The 19,165-nt window shown below is 43.3% G+C and overlaps 1 protein-coding gene and 1 non-coding gene across 2 annotated transcripts in view; both read left to right on the top strand.

Moving 5' to 3' along the window:
• The window catches only part of LOC122803940 (uncharacterized protein K02A2.6-like), a 140,632-nt gene extending 121,799 nt beyond the window's left edge, over positions 1 to 18,833 (top strand). The window contains 1 exon segment of the mRNA XM_044073616.1: positions 18,780 to 18,833. Within this exon segment, the coding sequence (XP_043929551.1) occupies positions 18,780 to 18,833 (54 nt within the window).
• Positions 18,599 to 18,671, top strand: TRNAT-UGU. Its single transcript has one exon. It is a non-coding gene; the product is annotated as a tRNA-Thr (tRNA).
• Positions 18,834 to 19,165: the final 332 nt, after the last annotated feature.

The following is a 19,165-nucleotide window of genomic DNA, read 5'->3' as shown; positions in this document are numbered from 1 at the left end:
GGCTTCAACCTTTGCCTGATAATATTAAGGCTAAGTTGATGGATGCTTCTCTGGATAATACTCTTTTGTTTGGTGAAGCAGCTGCTGGTTTATTTAAGTCTCTACAGGACAAGGGAAGGCCTTACAGGAGCTTAAGCATGTCTTTGTTTCTCCTGTGCCTAAACTTCAGCAAAACTACCTTTCTAAGCCAGCCTTTGGTTGTAGACAGTCTTGCCTTCCTTCTAAAGGTAAAAAGGGGAGTAAATGGACTCCTCCTGCTAGGGCCACTCAGACTACAGGGATTCTTAAGCCTCCCTTTCCTGACAAACTAGGTGCTGTCTGACTATCCACCTGTTCCCAGCCACATTCCTCTTTCTCTTTGCCTTTCTCTTTCTCTTCCTGTTTGGCTCTGAATCACCCAGGAATCTTGGGTTCTGTCAATCATTTGGCAAGGGTACTTCATGGTCTGGATTTCCCACCCTGCTTTTATGGGCATTCCTCAGCCTCCTCGGGAACAGCTTCCTTTTTTCCCAGAGGTTCTTCAAGACCTCTTGTCTCAGGGTACTATTCAAGAGGTGCCTGTGTCCCAAAGGGGGAAAGGGTTTTATTCAAGAATGTTTCTAGTACCCAGAAAAGAAGGTACTTGGAGTTCTATTCTAGACCTCTCCCATCTAAACAACTTACTAAAGGTGCCTTCCTTTTGGATGTTGTCCCTTCAGTCCCTTATTCCTCTTTTGTTCCCTCAGGCCTTTCTGGTGTCTCTGGACCTCAAGGATGCTTATCTCCATATTCTGATCCTCTTTTCAGGAGATTTTTGTGTTTCTCTGTTGCTTCTTGGCATTTTCAGTTCTGTGCTTTGCCCTTTCTACTGCCCCAAGGGTGTTCACCAAATATCTCACTCCTGTGATTGCCTTTTGCAGGCTTCAAGGGATCCAAATATTTCCTTATTTGGATGACCTCCTGATTCAGGCATCTTCTCCAGAGGTCCGTTTGCAAAATCTTCATTTTACCATTTCTCTTCTTCAGAGCCTGGGTTTCACAATAAACTTCAACAAGTCTTCCCTGACTCCTTCTCAGGATCATGTCTTTGTCGGTTGCAGGTTTCAAATGGTGCCAATGCTGGCATCCCTGCCTTCCCCAAAGGCACTAACTCTCATTTATTTCTTTCAAACTCTTCTTCCCCTGACCTCCATTACAACCAGGGAGTTTCTGAGAGATCTGGGGTTCATGGCTTCCACCATTCCAATGCTCCCTCTGGCCAAACTCCACATGAGTTACTTCCAGTGGTTTCTGAAGTCAGTGTTGCTTCAGTATGCACATCCTGTAGACTTTCCTGTTCCTCTTCTCCTGTGTCTCAAGAAAGAATTGTTGTGGCGGATTCAGCAGTTGCCTCTGAATCCAGGGCTCCCTTTTAAGACTCCTCTTCATTTCAGAATCTGTTCACAGATGCTTCAGATGTGGGATGGGGAGCAACATTTGGCTCCCTGAGGGTTTAGGGACTGTGGTCACCTCGTCAGCTTAGGGAGCACATTAACATCAAAGAGATGAGGTCTCTTATGCTGACTCTTCAGGCCTTTCATTGTCTCTTCTTTGCAGGGCCTCTCAATGTATTCACAGACAATACCACAGTCATGTGGTACATCAACAAACAGGGGGTACGAGATCTTATTGTTTTTGCCGGCTGGCATTTCTGGTATGGGATATGGCTATCCAATATCAAGTGACTATTCAGGCAGTTTACATTCCTTCAGATAACAACATTGTGGCAGACAATCTGAGCAGGTCCTTCACTCAATCCCATTAATGGCTGCTTCATAGGGATGCGTTTCTAGACATTGTTCACCAGTGGGGTACTCCTCAAGTAGAACTCTTTGCCTCCCCTCTGAACAGACAACTTCCTCTGTTTTGTGCCAGAGTCTCAGGTCCTCTGGTATGGAAGGTGGATGCCCTCCCATTTTCTTGGAAGGGGATGTTTCTTTATGCATCCCCTCCACTTCCTCTCATTCCGAGAGTCCTGTTTAAGATTCAACATGATGCTCCCAAAATCTTGTTGGTGACTCCCTTTTGGCCACGGCAGCACTGGTTCCCTCTACTTCTGCATCTAGCCAGGGGCAATTGTCACAAGTTACCTCACAGTGTAGATCTCCTCACACAAGACAAGGGGTCTCTCATTCATCTCCACCTGCCCACGCTTCAACTGACACTGTGGGTTAAAGGGTTTTGATCCCTCATAGACACCTTTTGTCTGAGGATTTGCTGCAGGTCCTGCAGGTGGCCAGGAAACCTACTACTAGGAAATCTTACTTATCTAAATGGAAGAGGTTTTCTATTTGGTATCTTTCTCGTGACCTGGACCCACTTTCTGTGGATGTTCATTTGGTTCTCTCTTATTTGTGTGAGTTGCTCAATGCTGGTCTGGCCTGTTCTTCTATTAAGGCCCACTTATCGGCTCTTTCTCCTTGTCTGCCTTTAACCCCCCCCCGTTAGCTTCTATATTTGAGGCTAAGCAATTTCTTAAAGGCATCCTTAATATTAGACCTCCCAGGAAGCCTGTTCCTCCATCCTGGGATCTTAATTTTGTTCTGGAAAAATTGACTCAGGCTCCTTTTGAGCCTGCTGTTTCAGCTTCCTTGCAACATTGTTCTTGGAACACAGTTCTTTTGTTAGCTCTTACTTCTGCCCGATAGGTGTCTGAGTTGCAAGCCCTTATGGCTTGTCAACCTTTTTTGATATTTCATGAGGACAGGGTGTCCTTGTGTATTAGTCGTTCTTTTATGCCCAAGGTGGTTAATGAGTTTTTACTCAATCAGTGTATTATTTTGCCTACTTTTTTCTCCTGTCTGCAATCTGACAGTGAGAGGGTGCTGCATACCCAAGATGTGCATAGACAGCTCAGATTTTATTTGGATAAAACTAAAGCTATCAGAAAATCTGACCAGTTATTTGTTTATTTTCATGCTAGGTCTTTAGGTTTGGCTGTTTCCAAGCAAACTATTTCCACTTGGATTTCAAAGGCTATTTCCTTTTGTTACACTTTTCATGGCAAGAGCCTTCCTTCTTCTGTAAAGGCTCATTCCACTAGAGCTGTGGCTTCTTCTGGTGCTTTTTTCAAAGGCTTAGATGCTAATTCCCTTTTTAAAGCTGCTTCCTGGACTTCTGTGCATACCTTTACCAAACATTACCAGTTGAATGGCATCTGCAGAGCTAGAGCTGGTTTTGCTGCTGATATTCTTCATGGCTTCTTGGAGGTCTCTGCTGCTTCCTTCTCCCAAGTTTCTTCTTGAGTGTTGGCACTCTCCCATTTGTAAGGAATACTGCAGTGGTGAATGTAAGGACATAGTACAGTTGTGTAAAATCTTACCATAATGGTAGATGTCCTTGCCTTTACCACTGCAGTATTCACTCCCTCCCTCCATCCCCCTGGTCTTTTTCCTTCCTGGATGTGCAGGTTCTCCTTGGTTTTCCTTGGACTGCCATTCCTACTGGAGCAATCAGTTCTGAGGATGGTACACCTGAACCAAGGTCACCTTTATGCCCTACCATACGCAAGGACTGTCCAGGTGACATTCAGCGTACCTTAAAGCAACAGTAAACTTTGGTAAACTGGCTGGACGGTGGGCTTCACGGCAGGGAATCCTCATTTCTAAGGAGTACTGCAGAGGTGAAGGCAAGGTCATCTACCATTATGGTAAGATTTTTACACAACTGTACTTTCACCAGGGAAAGACTGGAGGAAGTAGCTGAAACTGGCTTTTCTCCACAGGCTTCCAGTGAAAATGTATTATTTCCAGTTAGACTTATTTGTTTATCAGGGCAGACGCGGTGGTGCAGCAGTTAGCGTTGCCGCCTCACAGCAAGAGGTTCTCTGGTTCGATCCTCAGCTGTGGTGCCTTCTGTGCCGAGTCTGCATATCCTCCCTGTGGTCACGTGGGTTTCCTCCAGGTGCTCCGGTTTCTTCCCACATCCCAAAAACATGCTGTAGTCAGACTGGACACTCTAAATTGGCCCTAGGCATGAGTGCATGCATGTGTGCGCCTTATGGGGAAGGTTGAGCGCAGGGCTGGCAACTCAACACCATAAAACTCCACTGCCAATCATGAGCAGACAGGTGATCTGCTGTGGCAACCCCTAACTGGGAAAATCCCAAAGAAGAAGAGTTATTTGTTTATCAAACATTAATAAACAAACTAAATATGTAAGTAAATTCACTAACAGACATGGAAACTCTGTTATGAGTGTTTGTTTTGGTTAAAAAATGTCAAGTTCAAAATCTGCCATGTAAGTGAAACTTCAATAGCATGGAGTGAGATCAAACATTGTTAGTAAATACACAGACACAGCTTGAAGAAACACTATGTGATTTGTCTGAACAAAGCAAAAGTGGTACTGCATGCATCCCATAAAGTAATAGCTAGTTGGGCTATAGTAGTGGAACTTGTGTATTTCATAATCAAATAATTTTACTGTTTATGAACTTAATGAAAAATGGCTTGTAGCCAACCTGCTTAACATAGGTATGCACAAGTCACAAGCGAATATCACATTTGTGAATGTTATTGCATGCCTTGCTATACTGCTACCACCCTGCAGTTTATCCTTAGATATAGTCCACCCCAAGGGTGTAGCCATAAATACTCAAAGCATTGATACATATTGAGGTGATTGTGTAGTGTACTAGCTCACCAGATGCGCAGTAGCAAGCACCACCCAAAACCCTCCCCCGTTGTTGTACGTCAGTTGAAAGTATTCAATATTCATCTGGTGTGATTGAATATTTATTATGTTTCCGAACTAAACGGTGCCACAATTTTTCTAATATGCTAAACATGAAATGACAGCAGGTTTTGAAAACAGAGATTAGAAGTATGCCTGTAATCATATTTATATCTGTATATTTATAGTACACCTTTATTACCTCGCTTTGTTCAAACAGTTGGAACAACATAAGTAATCCGTGGGCCCAACCATATGTGTAATATAGCTGTTAAGCAATGTTTACAAAAAAGATGTTAGGATTGTATCACCTTGGTTTGGGTCCTATTGGCTGTAACCTTAGTATTGTCAAACTGTATACGCGGACAGTAACTACTGACATACGAGTGCATTAGTTAAGGTCATACTGTGAGCATTATACACCGCTGTTTAAAAAAAGCGCTGCTTTGTTTCTTTCCTGGATTGCTGTTTAGCCAGCGTCTTCCTACTTCGCAGACCCCGGTGTAAATAAACTGCCATTGGTGGAGCGTTGCATAACATCTGAGGGCTACGTGTTTTGGAGGAATGACTTTTAAAGCTGTATGTGTGCCTGTGTTGTGGAGGTGGTGTGCATATGTTAGGGCACACTTTTTGTAGACATCGAGGTTCTAGTTTATGCAGACTATTTATGCTGGTTGTTTGGCAAAACAAAAACATTTAGAATGATTAGAAGGTAGTGGCTGGTAAGCTGCTCAGTGATGTATGTAGAACAATTTAGAATGATTAGAAGGTAGTGGCTGGTAAGCTGCTCAGTGATGTATGTGGAACAATTTAGAACGATTAGAAGGTAGTGGCTGGTAAGCTGCTCAGTGATGTATGTGGAACATGCAGGCATAAATCAGTTTTATGAGGCGGTGGGGAAAAAATAATTTAATTCTGGTTAAGTAGGACTGCCGTGATGCTTTTCCATTAGGTGGGGAAGGACAGCGACATGGGCTCAGTATCCCTTTCTGTCAAGGTGCAGTGACCTTGGAGTGGGATGTACAATTTCCCAACTGCATAGGATTGTGGGTGACTGTCTCATTTGAAAAACATTGCTTTAATTTCTAACTGGGGAGTAAGGAACTTTTGATAACTTGTTTAGATGAAACTGCACTAATATGATATTTTCACAGTACAATTGTGTTATATTCGGCCACATTAATTGTATGCATGATGTCACTGCCTAATATGAATGACATGTCAATCATGCCTCATTTCATATGCAACTTTTCATGCCAATCTCCGGAGTCATGCCCACTCCTGCGCAGAACTGAAGGTGAGCCAGTACACTACACTATCGCCCATATTGAGACCTTAGAAATGGAGCTCCTCCTGAGAAAATAACCCTAACTAGGACCAGTATGAACTTGAAATTTTCGGAATTGGAGTTTCATACAGACAAGGTCCTGGTTAAGTGCAAAAACTAAAATAAAGAGACCAGATGTGTATAAGTCTTTCTTCCTTGTGGAATGGAATCTATCCACTGGCATCCCGCTTAATCTCCAAATATTAAAAATCACAGCGACTTGACTTAATGAAGCCACGGTGGTACAGCAGTAGCATTGTTGCCTCACAGCAAGAGGTTCTCCTGTTCGATTCTCAGCTGGAGTGCCTTCTGTGTGAAATCTGCATGTCCTCCCTGCGGTCGAGTGGCCTCCAAAAGACATATGTGAATGGGTGTACCTTCGCTGAAGGTTGGGTGTTGGGCTGGCAACTCTGCACCATAAAAATCAACTGCCAATCAATAGTGGCCCGGAGTTCCACTGTGGTGACCCCTAACTGGGAAAAGCCGAAAAGACAAACAAACAAACAGCGACTGGACTTACAAAAAAAAAATCATAGCAGGGGCCCAGGGTAAAAAAGGAGGAGCATTTTCTTATTTTCTAGAATACAAAGTCTTCATGTATTAGATTATGTATTTTAAGGCTAAGAAGTCATTATAAGGACTTATTTCAGTAATTTGTTAATGTATGTCCCCTTATATATAGGTCTAACATTATGAAGAAAGTCATTAAATCTAAGAGAAGCATGGAAGATCCCAACTAATTCTGAGTGTAAGAATCACAGCACTATCCTTAAATCATAGCAGTTGAGAGGTGTGGCCAATGGTAATCATACACTTCTCTGTCTAACGTGCATAGTTCATATCTCTCACCTGTACATATTTTTACAGAATGTCCACATTTTTGCATCATATTTTTGGTGATTTTTTTTTTCAAAAAATTGTGTTTTTTCTGGCAAATTAGTGGCAAATCATTAAAGACTGAAGTTAGAAAATGACATACATTTGAGTTTCAGACTTCATTCCCTTCAGAACATTAATGCTAATGCAAAACCTGTTATTCTACTGACTTTCTAAGTATGTAAGAGCAATATTTAAAAAATTTCTTTATTTTCGGGTCTTTATCCTACTTTTACTTATGGCTTTGCCTAGATTCTTGCTCTAAGTGGTTGAGAGGTATGATTTAGTTATATAAGTGTGCTGTTACTCCTTCATCTGTTTAATGCACAATTATTACATATATAAACCATGTTTGGGATTCTATTTTGGTTTGGTTTTGTTCATCTCCTCCTAAAAGGCAAGTTTCTAAATATCATTTAAACATTAAGAGAACAAGTAGAGCCTCAAAAGGCACATTGTGCTTTTTTTTTCCTTAGAAAGCTAAAACAAATGTTATTTCTGTAACAAAAAAAACACACCTTAAATGAATTGTGTTGTTCTTTGATAAATAAACCATAAGCCTGATATGGCATGTGACTTTCCCTCCAAATGTATGACTTCAATGTTCTCCTCAGTAAAAAATGTAAAATAAAAATATCTGTGCATTTAAAACAAACTTTGTAAAAGCACAAAGAAGAAATTTGCAGAAAGGTTTAAGTTTGAATTTATTTAAGGTCCTAGTTAGTATAAGCACAAAAATGTGTTAGAATAATCTGTTCTCCCCCTGTATTCAACACAAAAAGCTGTAGCACAAAAGTAGCAAGTCCAAACGCCAGCAAATAAAAGGCTAAAAATGCGAATTAAAGCAGCAAAACCTTCCTATTGCAGCCAGTCCATAAGTCGAGTGTGTAAACAAAGCCAGAAACCACGTAAAAAATCCTTATAACGCAAGTTTAATTGTTAAAAAATATGCAGCGTTTTCGCCCGAGACGCAGCTCAAGCTTCCTCAGTACAAGTGATTTACACCAACATAGTGTTGCTTTAAAATTTACTCAGTAAAAAGCCCGCGCTTTGATGTTTTAAATTGTTGCTATGTTGGTGTAAATCACTTGTACTGAGGAAGCTTGAGCTGCTCGGCTTAAAACGCTATTTTTAACAATTAAACTTGCGTTATAAGGATTTTTTACGTGGTTTCTGGCTTTGTTTACACACTCGACTTATGGACTGGCTGCAATAGGAAGGTTTTGCTGCTTTAATTCGCATTTTTAGCCTTTTATTTGCTGGCGTTTGGACTTGCTACTTTTGTGCTACAGCTTTTTGTGTTGATTTACTGGTTTGTTTTGTGGTCTCCCCCTGTATTCAGTTAAAATAGTAAAATTCTGCTGATACTTTGTTTAACTTCTTCATAAAATCTGCTTGCTTTTATATATGTAAACTGATTTGCTTACACAACTTTTTGTACAAAGTTTGCGCAAGGCAACATATGTAACCTATATTAATTTTTGCTGTTAGAAAAAAGGCTGCTTTTGTCTCTTATGTGACTACAATAAGGAAGAAAAATGACGTTTTGTTTGCATGTAAGAGCCCAGGTGTTGACAAAATGCGCATTGCTGTAGAACAGGTGATGTCTTCGCCTGCCTCATGAATATTTATCGGGTATTTGGCATGTTAACTCGAGAGGGCACTACAGTTCAATAATGGTAAAGAAGCTGCACTGTAACTGGAACTACTACTAGTGGAAGAAGCAGTGTATGATGTTAGCAATGTTTATGCATTAAGACAGAAGGTCGTTACGCAGCATGCACACCTATCAACTGTCTCCGATTTATCCATATATTGTTTAGTAATTTACTGTTTAATAACATAGAGATGTTCATTAAGAAATGCCTATCTGGGTTCCGCTGGAAACAGATATTATTACTTTGCCTTGGTCCACATTTTACAGGGTTAGGGTTAGGAGTAGGGTTAGGGTTAAGATTACTGTTACTCCTAGGGTTAGCCCTAGCCCTAACCATAATCCCAACCCTAATGCTCACCCTAACCCTAACTCTAGACCTAACCCTAAGTGGCCTGTTAACTCTGTAAAATGTGAACCGAGGCAAAGTAATAACATTTGTCATCAGAGAAACCCATGTGTACAGTGGTGATTTTAATATCTGTCAATCAGTTATCAATGTATGCACAATGTCACTGTCAAATCTGCATGACAGTCAATCATGCATCATTTGCATACCACATCACAGCCATTTGGCATGTCAATCACACAAGCCATGGCCAGTTCTGCACAAACCGACCGGTGAGGGAAGTACTGTTCTACAACAATACCACAAAATGGCCATTAACTTTGTAATATTGTTTTGTAAGTGTTTATTGCAGGTTGACTAAGGAGCAGAACTAATAACTGGTCATATTAAGTAGCCAGACCATATTTTAGGATATGCCAGTTTACCAGTTTGAGTTAGGAAAAGATAGACTTCCGAGTTATATGCCTGGAGTGCATAAAGCTTCATTATTATGCTCAAATATTGGGAAAAAGACAACCTAGTTGCATTCTACTCCAGCATGATACCCAATATTAACAACACTTTGAAGGTGCTTAATGATTAATTGCTGTTAATTTTGGGTCTCATGCTTGGCACTGAGTACTGCCAGTGGTTGCTAAAGGCATTACTAGCTTTCAAAGCTGGTAAAACACTACACTTTTTTTCTTCTTCTTTTTTCTGTAAAAAGAAATTATGTACTCACCATAACGTTCCATCTGAGTAGATACTTCATTTGTCTGCAACCTGTGGGAGTCGGATCCGACCTCGGATCCGAACCGGCAGCTTTCCAAGCTTCAAGATCTGAGCTCCTAGCTCCTCCCCCTACCCATAATCCCTTACTACCAACCACATTACCTCAGATCGGTTATTTTGCCCTATAAGCTAAAGACGGAGAAGAAATTCTCCAAAGGACAATACCTTACCGAGGTTCGGGGGATGGCAGGGGGGGTCGGTTGCAGACAAATGAAGTATCTACTCAGATGGAACGTTATGGTGAGTACATAACTTCTTTATCTGAAGTAGTTACTTCATTTGATCTGCAACCTGTGGGACAGAGTCCCCAGCTTATCTAAAGGCCCTGGGTGGTCCCTACGGAAGGATATTCCGAAGCACCGTGGAGCCAAAGGAAGCCCTACTTCTGGAGATCATGTCCAGCTTGTAATGAGAAATGAACGTATGGGAAGAAGACCAGGTAGCTGCTGAACAGATATCGTCTACTGGAACTCTAGACCAAAAAGCTGTTGAGGTAGCCACAGATCTAGTAGAATGTGCCCGAACTACAACCGGAGCTGGCTTCCCAGCTGAAATGTATGCTTGTCTGATACATTGAGAGATCCAATTTGCTACTGTCACCTTAGAAATTGGTTTGCCCCTGGCTGATTTAGCATAAGAAACAAACAACTGGTCTGACTTGCGGAAATCTTTAGTCCTATGCAAGTAAAAACGTAGTTGTCTGTGCACATCCAATTTGTGCAATATGTATTCACCTTTGTTTTGGAAACTAGGAAAGAAAACAGGGAGGTTAATAGATTGATTAATGTTAGTCTCTGTGGCTACCTTAGGCAGAAAAGAAGGATTAGTCCTGAGGGCCACCCTATCTTTGTGAAAAATAAGGTATGGATACTTAATGCACAAAGCTTGCAACTCTGATACCCGCTTGGCCGAGGTAATAGCAACCAAGAAGGCCATTTGCCAAGATAAGAATTTTAAGGGCACTGAGGCCGCCGGTTCGAAAGGTGGTCCTGTTAAAGCTTGTAAGACCAAGGTAAGATCCCATGGAGGCATAGCCGGCTTAATGGGAGGCTTTAAGAGAAACACGCCTTTTAGGAAGGCTTTGCATATCTTAGCTGACGCCAAAGAATTTACGCCACCCCCCCACATGATAATGAGAGATGGCTGCAAGTTGGACTTTAATGGTGGACGCACTAGCTCCCTGCCTAAAAAGGAGGGATAGGAAGTCCAGGATAGTGGGAATAGGAACCGTAAAGGGATCTAATTCCTTATCCTTTGCCCAGATGGAAAAACGTTTCCATTTACTGTTGTAGAGCTTTCTGGTGGATGGCTTATGAGCTGCCACCAGAATGGCCTTAACCGGGGACGAGATACCGGGAGTCCTAGCCATTAACGGAACTGGATCAACCAGGCCGTGAGCCTGAGGTTGACCAGGTTCGGAGTGTGGCATCTCGTCGGATGCGAGATTAGGTCTGGTCTGGGATCCAGAATCCATGGGGAGGCCACACTGTGAGACTGCAGAAAAGGGAACCAGACTTGTCGAGGCCAGAATGGGGCAATGAAAATCACTCTGCTCCCCAACCGACAGGCTTTCTGGATGAATTTCGTCATCAGAGGAAGAGGAGGATACGCATAAAGGAGACCGGGCAGCCAAGCATGAACCAGAGCGTCCCTGGGGGATTCCCCTCTGGGGGGAACTATCGCGAAGTAATCGCTGCATTTTGAGTTTAGGGGCGAGGTGAAAAGGTCGCAGCGAGGTTGACCCCATTTGAGGAATATCTGCTTCGCGACAGAGGGATTCAGAGACCACTCGTAAGGGCTGAGAAATACCCGACTTAAGTTGTCCGCTAATATGTTGGCCCGCCCCGGAATGTGCGTTGCTATCAGAAAGCGGTTGGTGGAAATAGCCCATTCCCACACTCTCATGGCTTCTCGACACAGGGGGTAAGACCTGGTCCCTCCCTGTTTGTTTATGTACCAGACAACAGACATGTTGTCCGTCTGGATTGCAATATTCCCCAGAGGTAGAAGGTGATGGAGAGCTTGCAACGCCAACAGCACTGCCCTCATCTCTAGGACGCTGATATGCAATGCAGTCTCTAGAGAAGTCCACGTGCCTTGGACGGACTTGCCTGCGTAATGCCCGCCCCACCCGAGGCAGGAAGCGTCCGTGGCCAACGTGGCTTTGACTGGGGGAATCACAAAGGGTCTCCCTTCTTTGAGTTCCTGAGCCTGTAACCACCAAAGTAGGGAGTCCCTGCATGCCCTGCTCAGAGGAATCGGCATGTCCAAGGGATGGACCGATAGAGACCATTGGACCTGGAGAGTCCATTGTAACACTCGCATCCGCAGACGGGCATGGAGAGAGAGGCCGATCGCTGCCGACATAGATCCTAACGCCCTCAGGACTAATTCTGCTGGAGGAGCTGGGCTCCGAAGAATGTCCAAGACTTGGCGAGACAAACTGTTTAGCCTGACCGATGTCAGAACCACTCTGGAGATTCGAGTATCCAACCTGGCCCCTATGAATTCTAGGGCTTGAGTGGGGCACAGGCAGGATTTCTTTAGATTCACTGAAATGCCCAAATGACCAAACAGAGATAGGGCGTAATCTCTCGCCGTGACCAGTAGATGCTTGTTGGGGGCGGTGAGGAGCCAGTCGTCCAGGTAAGGGAACACCTGAATGCCCTGGAGTCTCAGGTGGGCTGCAACCACTGCCATGACTTTGGTAAACACTCTGGGGGCTGAGGTTAGGCCAAATGGATGGAACATTGGTGAGATGTTTGGGTTTGGGGGGGGGTTGCAAGAACGGTATTGTGTAACCTCTGGATATTATCCGGAGCACCCATCGATCATTTGTAATGAACTCCCAGTTTGATAGGTGCTCCGATAGTCGCCCCCCGACTGCCTTCAGAGAGGGACAGTCGGGAAAGCCCTCAGGGCTGTTGCGCGGGTCCCTCCGAGAAAGGTTCTCTAGACCCGAAGTTACGCGGGCCCCCTCTGCCTCTGGGCCGGCATCCACCTTGTCCTCCTCTGTCTCTAGAGGACGAGTTGTCCGCAGCAGGACGGGATTGCTGAGATTTACGGAACCACAGTTTCTTTTGCCCCCTCTGATTCCTGGAGAAGGATCTTTGGGGGTTAGAGAAGCGGAGTCCGACGGCCGACAGTGTCTTCCCATCCTTCTCGCTTTGGACTAGCGTGTCACGAACCGATGAGCCAAATAAGGCCGAACCATCATAAGGGGCGTTCGCGAAGGACGCCTTGAAGGGATCCATGAAGTCGCAAAGGCGGAGTCAGGAGTGCTGTCGCAAGACTACTCCCGCTCCGCTAGCTCTAGCGGCTCCTTCCATGGCATGGGAAAGAAGCCGCATAGATGTATTTGATATGGACTTTAGAGTGGCCATTCGAGTCTCAAAAACCTTTTTGTCTGGGACCGACATGGACTCCGGAGGGGCTGCAGCGTATTCTTTAATTAAGTCATGCTGTAGCCTGATAGTGTGTGCCATGTAGTTCAGCGACCTTATGGCAAAGGTTGCTGAAGCAAACATCCGCTTCCCAATACGGTCCAAAGCCCAGGACTCCTTGTCCGGCGGATGGACCGAAGAACTTTCCTGGGCAAGTTCTTTCTTAGTGGCAGCCGCCACCAACATAGCATCAACTGGCGCGCCTTTGGACCAAGAAGGTCTATCAGAGGGAGGGCTGAGGACCTTATCCGGGCATCTAGGGATAGGCTCCATGGTGTCGGGCTCCTTCCAAGCCCTGGTGGTAATTAGGTCCACCAAGGGGTCGGCTGGGGGGGACACCCAGGAGGTAGATGGGCCTGCCTCAAAGGCCTCCAGAAATACGGACTCGTCCAGGGAGGGCTTTTGGGCAGACCACCCCCCTCTTATACGCAACATTTCCATGATGTCTCCAAATGAGACATCTTCAGGGGGTGACCTTGGGGAACCCTCCGTATCCTCCAAATCCGTATCCATGGTAATGGACTCGGGGGAGTCCAGGTGCCTCCTTTTGCACTGGTGCTTCCGAGGCACCTCTTCGGTGGGGCTGTCCGAAGAGGGCTCGTCCGCCGGGTGGTGTTCCTCCCTAGGAACTAACTGGAGGCTTTGGGCAGGCTGTCCAGATGGACGGATGATCAAAGACAGACCCTGATACAGTGGGGGCACGGGTGGATCTGAAGGCCCGGTCGGGGACCTGGATGACCTCGACAGTACCCTCTCCACCACCTCAAAAGCCAAGGGAGATTCACTATCACCAGCCTGAGAAAGCAACCTCCTCGGCTCCGAGGAAAGGATCGGGATCGGAGCCGAAGCAATCGGATCTGAGGTAGTGGTGTGCCCCGGCTCCATTGGCGCCGAAGACACAACCACTCCTTCGGATCCGATGCTCAACCCTCAGCCCCGAGAGCTTGGATCTGACAAGCTCGAAGGTATAGTCGGCATCGAAGACACTATCCCTGTCGGCGCCGACGTATCCCCGGATCCGAAAGGGCCTGGATCCGAAAACTCCGAGACCCAATATCGGGTCGGAGAAGGAGCGATCAGGGCAAAAATGGGGGCTGCACTCCCTCCCAAAGGGGGGGGGGAGGCAAGAGCATCCCCATCTGCATCTGGGTCTGTAAAAATCTTCGCATCATCCGATCCATGTCTGCTTCGGAGATGCTTCTAGTGGACTGCGAAGAGGTAGTCGAAGCAGGCCGGGAAGGCCGCCTCGAAGACCTCGAGGGAGACCTATCCTCCTCCTCCGGCTCCGGAGAAAATGAAGGAGAACGGAGCTGAGAGGACAAGGATCTGGAGACCCTCTCAGGGGACTTCAATATCTTTTCAGGCGGAGCCGAGGGATGAGACTCGGCCCGCCTTTTAGAAATATGGCCCTCTCTCTCTCCCTATGTTTCTTCTTCTCCCTGTGGGAAGAAGACCCAGACTCCACAGAGCTAGTACCTGATAAGGGAGGTTGAGTCCCGGGTACAGCTAAGGGAGTAGCCGGTGCCAAAGCTACAGGAGTAGCTTGGACCCGGCTGGGAGATGAAGAAGAAGCTGATTCCTGAGGGAGTTTTCCCGCCAGGATCAGCTTGTTCTTCCTGTCCCTAAGTGCCCGAGGGTTGAAGGCTGCACAAATCTGGCAGGCCTCTGACAAATGTGCTGCCCCCAGACATAAAACACACTGAGTGTGGCCATCAGCTGGGGAAAGCTTGTGGCCACACTCAGTACACTTCGAAAATATAGCTTTAGACTCAGCCATAATTCTCTCACACACACACCCAAACACTAAGGGGGGGAGGGGGAGAGACAAAATTAAACTAAGGGAAAAAAAGTTTTTTTTTTTTTTTTTTAAGTGGGTTTGATAGGGTTTGACGCTAAAACAACACACACACAATTTAAACTAGAGATTAAGTATTAGAAAAAAGGAACAATCTCACCAGGCCAGGAGTTCTTCACTAGGAAGCAACTGTCTTTAGCCGCGACAAAAAACGATCTGGGGTAATGTGGTTGGTAGTAAGGGATTATGGGTAGGGGGAGGAGCTAGGAGCTCGGATCTTGAAGCTTGGAAAGCTGCCGGTTCGGATCCGAGGTCGGATCCGACTCCCACAAGTTGCAGATCAAATGAAGTAACTACTTCAGATCCAGTATTATATGGAGCAGATAAAGCTCCAAGCACTACAAAGAATTCTAATCAGATTTTTGATTGTAACCCTCTACTATGTGTTCTTGATATGGATGCGAAAATTCACCTCGAGACTGAATTTTGTGGCATCCATGATTTGAACACATAATAAACTGGCTACAATCAGAGACTCACTCATAATCCTCTGATAATATCAGTAAAAAATTACGTAAATCATTCCATACCCATTTCTTGTGGGGTACAGGTGAACAAATTTTTTACGTCAACTGTTATGAACACTATTTTATTTAAATCCATTAACGTTACCCCTACATTATTGCATTTAGAAAGGAAACAACATGAGTCAGGACACAACTTAAATTATAAAGTGTGTTTTTCAGTTGCATATCCACATACTTAGCTTACTTATATAAAATGGTGTTTTCAACTGCAGTTTTATCAGCTACTTTAAGTGATCCCTGATTGACCCTGCACTGCAGTTCCTTGCTTGTTTGACTTATGATAACTGAACCTCTTGAGTTATCTTGCCAGGTTGATTCCTATTATACACACTATGGAGCACTACTTTTTGGAAAGGTTTATTTTATGCAATGAACTGTGCTAAAATTTGATTTTTAATAAACACCCTAGCATATTTAACATTCTACTACTTTATATTGATTTTTGGGGTTTTTTTTTCCATAATACCAGGCTGGTTAAAAGGGTTATTGTCATTTCAGGAGATTATTTTTCTGTTATTGCAAAGCTCTGCTATTCAGACACATACTAAGTCTGAGATGCTAGTGGTGTAACCCTCCCAAAATGCTTTATCCCATACGTGGGTCCCCTCAAATTATTTATCTATAATATGATCCCAGTTATTTTCTTATTTGTAAAATATAATTATCGACCATGGGATTGGTAAACCCAATCTCTAACCAAATGGGATAGGTTATTTCAAGCACAAAAAGGAAAACTGTGTAGGTTTAAAATGGCCCTCAATGGAGGCTAGCCTACTACTCACCTATGATTGAATAAAATTCTGGCTACACCTTTGTATCACAAACCAAGTCAGTTTAATTGTAAGCTAGTCCCTATGCGACTGTTTCTTCTTTATAGGGTCACCACCTGTCTCTCCTTGCAAGGAATAGTCCCTCATGGGGCAGTTATGTGCTGTGCAAAAAACTAAAAAAATGGCAAATGTCCTCTGAGATTTTAGTACAAAAAATATTTCTCAAGTTTTCTTTAATAGTTGCATAAAACTGTTATTTTGGGTCTGAAACACCTAAATGTTATAGGAAATAGCATAAGCAACTCAAATGATACAAGAATAAGGTTTTATTTTGGCAAAAACATGAAATTATATCCTAAAGTGTTACTGCTCCTTCTTGTTATTACCCGAAGTTATACATACTACTTATTCTAAATGTCCTTTTTTACTTAGTTTTCATGCTTGTTACTGTAATGATTATTTACTTAACTATTTTTGTATATGTATATATATTATTGTATTTTACTGCTTTCATGTTATTTTTCTTGCTTTGTTTTAATGTGGAGCTTTTCTCTCCGTGCCTCAGCTGAAAAAGGGCTTTAGCTCAGTTGGGACTATCCTGATATGTTATGTCCAGCAAAATCTTACTCTACAAAAAAAATCCCAATCTGGGTGTCTGAAAAGGTGGTAACCCTATTCTTCTAGTTCACCAAAAAAAAAATTAGTTTGTTAACTGCAGTGTGAACTGCCCTACTTCAGTGTAGCAACAAATACTTTATGTTGACTAACACCATACATACCTCTTTCTGATCATTCATCTATAACACATATGACAAGAAGGCTTGGGGTTTCGTTTAGATGCTTTAATACACAGAAACACTTCAGGATGGATAGCAGCATCATAAAATACGAACAGACTAGTTAGCTGACAGACCTTTCTTACATACTTACATTTCAACAGCCACCTACAAAATATACACACATGTTGATCTGCACCTCTCAACCTCTTAGCACAAGAAATCTGGACAAAGCCTAAAATAATGGTGGAATAAAATCACAAGATAGGGCCAATTTTAAATACAGCTCGTAAAAACTGAGAAAACTGCAGGATTTGTGATAGCACGCATTTTCTGAAGGATATGAAGTCTGAAACTCAAATCTAAGTTATTACTTAGTGATTTAAATCCACAGTGATTTATTAGAAAGCAACAAATTTTATAAGGAACAGACCCACATATTAGACAAATATCTAGACATTGTGCGAAAATATGAACAGTTGAGCGTCGGCGCTATTAACACCATATTGGAGTTAATCCTTCTCGACAGTAAAGTAAAGCACGGAAGCAACTCCTCAGGCGTCTGTCGAAGTTTTTCTCACTTGGCGTATGCCGTATGCGTGCACAAGAGTGGGCGCGCATTCCAATGTTTGGGGAGTGAAGTAGCAGCTGTCCAATCAGCTCCGGAAGTAAAGTAGTAGTTCACCAATCAGGTAGCGGGAGTGAATTTGTAGTTCGCCAATTAGCCGTTCTCTTTTTATTGCTGCTATCAGTTGGTGTGGGTATTAATTTATAACGTAAACAACGGTTTGCTTCTTCGTTGGGTTACTAGTGGCTTTTTTTTTTTTGCATAGTTGTCTTTCCGTTATATATTTCCTCGTGGTTGCGGTGGGTTTCTGGAGGCAGTACAACAGTGAAGCAAAGTCCTCCTCTCATTTCTTAAGTATGAAACCCTCTGGCGTAATTAAGAATGAGAAGCGGGGCTAGCTGTGGGCTGTCACTTATTTTGCATTACAGTTTTCGTTGGTGCCTCATAATAGAGTGCATTAACATTGATATGTAAAAAATAAGGATTAAAGTCACAAATGACAGACGTTCGAGTTTCAGTTTTCATATCCTTCAGAAAATGTATGCTTAATGCTAAACCTGTTCGTGTCTGTAAACTTCCACGGACGATATTTTAAAGTTGTACCTGCTTTTGGGGCCTTTATTCCCCATTATTTTCAGGCACTGACCAAGATGGCTGAGAAATGGGTACGGTAAAGGGAGCCACTAGCAGTGTTACTCTGCGCGAATTAAGAAATACAAACTGAAAGTCGTTACAGATTGTGACGAGGAGCAGTAGTGCTGTAAAACTATGTAAAGCGTCGCATAGTTTGTAGATCCACTGTTGTGAAGGGAATTTGTTTTGCGTTTATAAAATAAAGATCGTTCTATGCTGCCCGAAAGTGCATTCTGGCAGCGTACAGTAGAACTATACACAGTTTGCCAGATGACGTTAGTAAAAGTAGTAAGCAATAACTGAATGTATATATATTTTTTCGTTTTTATATGGAACTCAAAGATTTGAGTTTTCAGTGGCTCCATAGCTCAGTGGTTAGAGCACTGGTCTTGTAAACCAGGGGTCGCGAGTTCGATCCTCGCTGGGGCCTCTGTTTTTCTCTTACTGGTGCGTGGTGTTTAATTTTATAGTGTATAGTATAAGAGTGTGCCTAGCAAGTAACACTCATCATTCTTATTTGTAACGTTTTATTTTGTAGATGTATACGTACAGCAAAAGTGTTTTGGTTATCGTTAATACTGCATTTTTGTAGCAGACCCATTTTTTTTTGTAAATGGTAATCGTAAACCAAAGTGTTTAGAATGGGAAGGCAGTTGCATCTTAATTTGTGAGTTGGAGCAGCACAGTGTGTATATATCATATTGTGCTTAGAATAGCACAGACTTTCACCATTATAGCGCTCAACTTTCGATCTCCAAAATGAGGAACACTACCTCATAATGTTGAACAGCTTAGTAACAACTTTAAGTAAGAAGCTCATAGAATGGTTTAAATGTGTTATTTTTACTTATATTTTTTAATGGCTTAATATGATTTAGTTCTATTTACTATGGATGTCGGTTACAAAAATGCACAACACTGAAT

Source organism: Protopterus annectens, chromosome 6.part0, assembly GCF_019279795.1.
Source record: "Protopterus annectens isolate FY-2018-M chromosome 6.part0, PAN1.0, whole genome shotgun sequence".
NCBI classification, from domain to species: Eukaryota; Metazoa; Chordata; order Ceratodontiformes; family Protopteridae; genus Protopterus; species Protopterus annectens.
Note: the sequence above shows the minus strand (reverse complement) of the source record. Positions and strands in the feature narration are given on the sequence as shown.